The following is a 6,068-nucleotide window of genomic DNA, read 5'->3' as shown; positions in this document are numbered from 1 at the left end:
CATGTGCAAATCTAATCTGTCTTAGAAATTTAAGAAATTTGCAATATATAACCAAAACTACGTTATTATTAATAATTTAATATTGGCGAACCTGCAATATTTTGTAAGGAACAATCATTACCATCTAAATGTTAAAAATATAAAGATATTAAAAAGTTAGTGTTGAAATCAAAATATTGGATACAGATACTCCAATATTAATAATAACGTAGTTTTGGTTATATATTGCTGAAATCAAAATGTTAAAATATAAAGATATTAAAAAGTTGCACCTTATTAATTTAGAACAATATATATAAGGCATTATAAATATTTATATGATCACATAAAGATTCAGAAAGATAACTATATATATTATTTTTATAGATATTATTTTGCAAGTAATGATTGCTGATTGTCTTGGAGGAAAGGCTAAGCCACAGCGTGTACCCAAATGCAATACCAAATACACATTCACAAGATGCCAAGGTAAGGTAGCAATTTTATCCTTCATTATAAACATAACTGAAAATGGGACACATGGAAAAACAACTTCGTTATACAAATTCTATTCAATCTAAACACTTTCCAAAATTCCAGATAAACTAAAGTAGAAGACGGCATACAAACTAATGGCACCCAGTCAACTTTATATAATACAAGTTATACCCACCTTACCATAGGTATTAATTACTCACACAGCTGAACGAAAAACTCTTAACGAAGAACTATAAACATATATATAACACCTCACATAAGATACAATATATATAAGAGCAGGGCTTTAACTCATGAGGTGCACAAGGAAAATATATGCTCTTATATATACAATATATATAAGAGCAGGGCTTTTTTTATTATTAGTGGCGCCGCCGGTGGTGAAAGCGGACTATTCTATCAGCATACATGGGGAGGTGCACAATTTCAGTAATCTCACCCAGAAGCACTTCCTCTGTTATGTTGTCCTTTATGCTCCTCAACACCTGATTTTAGCACAGTACAAACACATTAAACAATGCAATTCACAATTTTAATACATTGTTTTTGTACCAGCTAGCTGGTTTGCCAACAAAATGTTTCAGCCACTGTCAATTCTTTTGACCAGGACTCACGAGTTAACCAAGACTTTCATTTTCACTCTTTATAACCACAAAACAAACAAGGCTTATAAAAGAACATTAAAAAAACCAGAGAAGAAAAAGCCAGTAGTCCAAATACAAATGCCAAAATCACTTGCTTATCAACTACCCCGGTAGTCCTTAGAAGTAAAAGGGAACAGGATGAGACAGTGAGAGAGTTGCCTTTCGGTATGTATTGATATCGTTAGGTTTTTTTTTATCGGTACGAATGCGCATGCAGACCCAACAATCCTCATCTGAATTCCACAAACACTCCACAATTTTTCCTGACATTGCATTAATATCTTCCACATCTGCATATGAACTTTGCTTAGTTAATATAAATTTTCTCCAGAGATTTGGTTCTAATTCAACTAGCATGCGAAAAAAGTACACCAAAAATTGACCGAACTAAGTTCTGACGATTGCACAAAAAATGATTTTCTTGAGCTGTGTAAAGATGTAATATTTAATATATAAATTTTACTCAAACAACTAGACATTTCAAAAAGAAAATTTAAGAAAATCAAGCAACAAAGTTCATAAATCCAAAGAATTAAAATGGTAATCCTGAAATGTGTCTGTCCAAAGAGTCACCTCCAAAATTGATGCGGGCCCCATCCATCAGCCTTTTCTTTCCTTTCTCATTAAGGAATAACAACTGCCTGTTCCCACTACTCATCTGCACGAATTAAAAAAAAATGGGAAACAGTGCATCAAAATTGAAATAAAAACAATAACTGAGGAAGTACAACACGCTCTGGATAATTCCCCTGGATGATGAAAACACAAACAAACCTCAAACAGAAAATCAACTGAGTTCATCTCTGGATATTTCCATTTTAGAAGCCCTTCATGTGTTCGGTTCACATATGGGTCATCCCAACCCTAAATTAATTGGAAATGTTTTAGACTAAAACAATATGCCAAAAACAATTATGAGAGGTATGAACAGTAATTACTAAAAGAATACCTGAAATATAAGTCCATCAGCTTCATGCGAAAGCCGTGGGATGAACTCCCTGAGTAACTTTGTGACTGTTGAGAGTAACCAAAAATCCTTCCTTCTAACCTGCAATGGAAAACCCAATAAATTTATTACAAAGATGTGAAATTCAAAAATCTTACATTTGACTAATTAAACTTAATTATGCAAATATCAGCTGTACATGATCACGAGGAATACAAAAAAGTATATAACATAACAAAATTTGCTTGCAGTTGAAATGAAACATACTCCAAAGAGTTCCACATCATATCTGTAAACAGGGTTTGATCTCCCCTCAACTTCAAATTTCTTTCTTTCATGATTGCGGGGTCTCACAATTTCTTCTTCAATTAGCTTCCACCTCTCAGAGAATGGCAACTACACAAGGTACATTTGACAAAATGTCAATATATTAAAGTCAAACCAACAATTTACAAAAAAGCATAAATCCAGATCCATACCTTAACCTTAGAGGACCCGTTAAGTGTCATTAGATCATAAACCAGGTATCTTCTCTTCAAACCAACCTCTGGTATCTTATCAATAATCATTTCCCCATCTATTAAAGTCATGTCATGAAACCCCTAGCATACACCAAGAAAAAAGAAAGGTTAAAGTACATAATACATGTATATGACATGACAAAAATATCAATATCTACCAACTGTTTCATACGTCATGTATATTCTTCAAGGGAAACCTCATCTGAACTCTTCTAAAACAAAAGTTGCGGTCAATCAAGTAGCAGCTATCACGCAATATAAGCATCATATATCGTGTACCATCAGCTTTCCATGTAGTGTAATAGTATCTCTGTCTCAGAAGTTGCAGGTTATCGCTGTAAACAAAAGTAACAATAATTAAAAATATTATTTCATCATGCTTCTAGTTTACAAATTAATGATATGGAAGAGAGTACATGTTTATTGTACAACTCTCATTAAAAAAGTGGACTATTAATAGCTAAGGAGACAGTATAGCAACAGCTAATATACTTGAATATTTAATAAAAATTACTAGGAAAAAAGAAGAATTTTACCTGTTAAGAGAAACAGGATGCGATCCTGGAAACTGTAGCTTAAATCTCCCATGCTATATATAAGAAAAAGGGTCAATAAGTACACATATATCTCTACCAAGCATTTTTAAAAAAAAGTACACATATATCTTAAATAAAATTACAGTACATAAGAAATACAAATATTTTTTTGAAAAAAAGGCCTAAGCCTGTTTCATTGCCATGAACCATCCAGTCTTACAAAACATAACAAAAGAGTAGCTAAAGATTAACCACCAACATACGCAAGACCACAGACAACAAAAGCAAGCTGTTTAGTGCATGCAAGCACTTAGCGAGATAATAGCATACAGCACAAAAGGATAACTAAACACCTAAGAAATACAAATATACAAAGACAGTGAGGATCCTCACCTCTCTATAGAGAGATAGTTCAATTCCCAAGAAAGGCATCCAAAGGATATGTCAGGGTTTACGGGGACTTTTCTACCCAAACCAAATAAGAAATAAGGTTATACAAAGTCAGAATTTAAACAAAAACAATTTAATCAACATAGATAGGTCATATTGACAACAAGTTGTTTGACAAACATAACAACCAACGAAACGGTTATCAAAAAAAAAAAAAAAAAAAAACAACATTAGATGGTGTATCAAATTTGGTTCAATTTGAAGACCAATTGGCCATCCATCAAAGCGATTTGAAAGATCAACATTTCAGTTTTATCGTCAGTTGAGTACTCAATAAACAATTCCCAAATTGCACCAAATTGGATACACAACCAATATATGCTACAAAACATATCTACAATTTTACTATTTTAATTTCGATAACAATATTATAGTTTCTCGCAATTGTCAAATATATGCATGCATGCAGCATGCCTTTCCATGAGATTACAGTAAGTATTCAATATCAGAGTGTAGTACCTACAGGGGGAGTTAGTTCAAGTAATCGGTAGCAAAGAGCGCAAAGTGTGTCTTGTAGGTTAGGAGGTATTTCATCTCCGAGTACGTCATCGTTAGTTATATTCCTGTTGTCTATTTGCTCCTGCAATTAAAAAAGAATAGAGAATTCAACATTGAAATGAACAGTGATTGAATTTAGTTTTCCCTAAAGAAGAGAGACCTCTGCACTCATTGGAGGATAAAGAATCGATTAAACGGAGAGGCCTCCAAGATGTGCAAGGGAAGGTGATGTGAATGGGGATGAGCGAGGGTATCGTGACGAGCAAGGCGTCGGGAGATTGGAGAGACGATCGATCAACGATCGGGGGTTGGAATCTGTATTTGGGTTCCTTTGATGGAAATAAATCTGCTGCGATTCTTTGGAAATATGAAGCAGATTTATTTCCTCCTTTGATTCGGTACAATATGGGCCAAGAGCCTACTAAGGCAAAATGAGCCTGCTGGGACTTCACAAAATAATGGCATGGATAATAGTTTGAAAATTCACACGTTCTTGAACATCTAAGGAGAAGGGTTATGAATATATTATAAATGTGTGGATGTCATTTATATTGTAACTCTTAATATTAATTCTCAATTTACTTTCTCCACTACTCCATGCACTAGTATTGGAATTGATGCCTACTACTAATGAAATTCATTTCTCTATTATTATTTGTATGACTTTTCATTTACAATTGTAGCCTATAAATAGAGGCTTTGTAATTTTGTATTGTATACACATGACAAATGTATGAATAAAGATATTGTCATCTTTTATGTGTTTTCTGTCTTGTTTATTATTATTTGTCTTTATTTTATAACAATTATTAATTTTTACCTCTTAATTTGCATACTTATTTAGAAATTTAACTAAAAATAATATTATATGTACACAATATGTTAACAAATATAAATATACAAACAAGTTTCAATTTACAAAATGTAATTAATATTACTAATATACATAAATACAAATTCTAATTCAGCTCTAATTGCTATTATAATTCTGACATTGTTTGTTAACATCTTTGGCCTTTTTCCATAATTTTTTAATAATTAAATCTCGGCATTTAACTTTAGTGATAACTTTGAAAATGTTTCCTATATGTCATATTCTGGTATCTCGCATTTAAATTTCCTTCCTTCGTTAGACTATGTGCCAAGTGATAATAAAAAAGAAAAGTAAAAGATTGTTCCTGTTAGTTTCTACAATACAACAGCTAATAAAGAGGATTTTTTCATGTCAACTTTAATTTTAAGAGGAGGGATCCAATTACACTATTTTATGGTGACACATCTTGATACCATATTTTTATAAATTATTTTTTTATTTCAAAATTTAAATAATCGATCCGAACTGTTCAACGTAATGTCCATATTAAAATGTACTTGAAGACCAAATTTTATATTTTTTTTAAAATTTATTACTATTTATTTAGAATTTTTTAAAATTATTATTTTTCAATGATCCAAATAGCCATTAGTGGGTCTGAAAAGCACTCACCAGACCTGCCAGATCATCGATGATCCCCTCCCATTTCAGTGAAGCGAGAAGCCACGCTTGAGCCTACCTTCACACACCTCCGTTACTCTTTAGGAGGCTCGCTAATTCCTTTTTTGCAAAGCAGAATCCAATCCACTCATTCAGCTATGATTTTGAGTCTTGCCCCTTCGTTTGGACTGAATTGTCTGAAGATAACAATTTTGTACACATCTTAATAAATACTAAAAAAGTTTAAAAAAATGTAAAATTTGGTCTCCAAGCACATTTTAATATGGAGATTGTTCGCACATAATATATGCTACAAAGTTTCAGTATAGCAAGCTATACCTTTTAAATCTTTGTTACACTCTGTCAAATCAGATAGCAAGTGTACTATCCTATCGATGAGTATGCTCAGGTATCGATCCACAGGGACGGAAGAAAATAACCGGACTTATCCTAAAGTTACTTAAAATTCTAGAAGTGAGAGAAATTGAATTGGTTTAATTCTAACAATTCTAATGATTTATG

General features: G+C 32.4%; 1 protein-coding gene across 2 annotated transcripts; it reads right to left on the bottom strand.

The window, feature by feature from the left end:
• Positions 1-517: 517 nt before the first annotated feature.
• LOC144574585 (uncharacterized) lies at positions 518-4,389 on the bottom strand. Of its 2 annotated transcripts, none has more exons than XM_078324578.1 (11): positions 4,233-4,389; positions 4,038-4,154; positions 3,125-3,177; positions 2,761-2,923; positions 2,547-2,669; positions 2,335-2,463; positions 2,071-2,169; positions 1,896-1,985; positions 1,695-1,779; positions 1,281-1,411; positions 518-962 (listed from the first exon to the last, which is right to left on the bottom strand). In XM_078324578.1, exons 1-11 carry the CDS (start codon positions 4,242-4,244, stop codon positions 840-842), a joined length of 1,125 nt encoding a protein of 374 aa, XP_078180704.1. In that variant the 5' UTR covers positions 4,245-4,389; the 3' UTR covers positions 518-839. The 2 variants fall into 2 exon arrangements, with proteins under 2 accessions (XP_078180704.1, XP_078180702.1); XM_078324576.1 differs by having other exon boundaries at positions 1,695-1,774; positions 1,888-1,985; positions 4,233-4,372.
• Positions 4,390-6,068: the final 1,679 nt, after the last annotated feature.

This window comes from Carex rostrata, chromosome 23, assembly GCF_964058835.1.
Source record: "Carex rostrata chromosome 23, lpCarRost1.2, whole genome shotgun sequence".
Taxonomy (NCBI): Eukaryota; Viridiplantae; Streptophyta; class Magnoliopsida; order Poales; family Cyperaceae; genus Carex; species Carex rostrata.
This window is presented reverse-complemented; position numbering and strand designations above follow the sequence as displayed.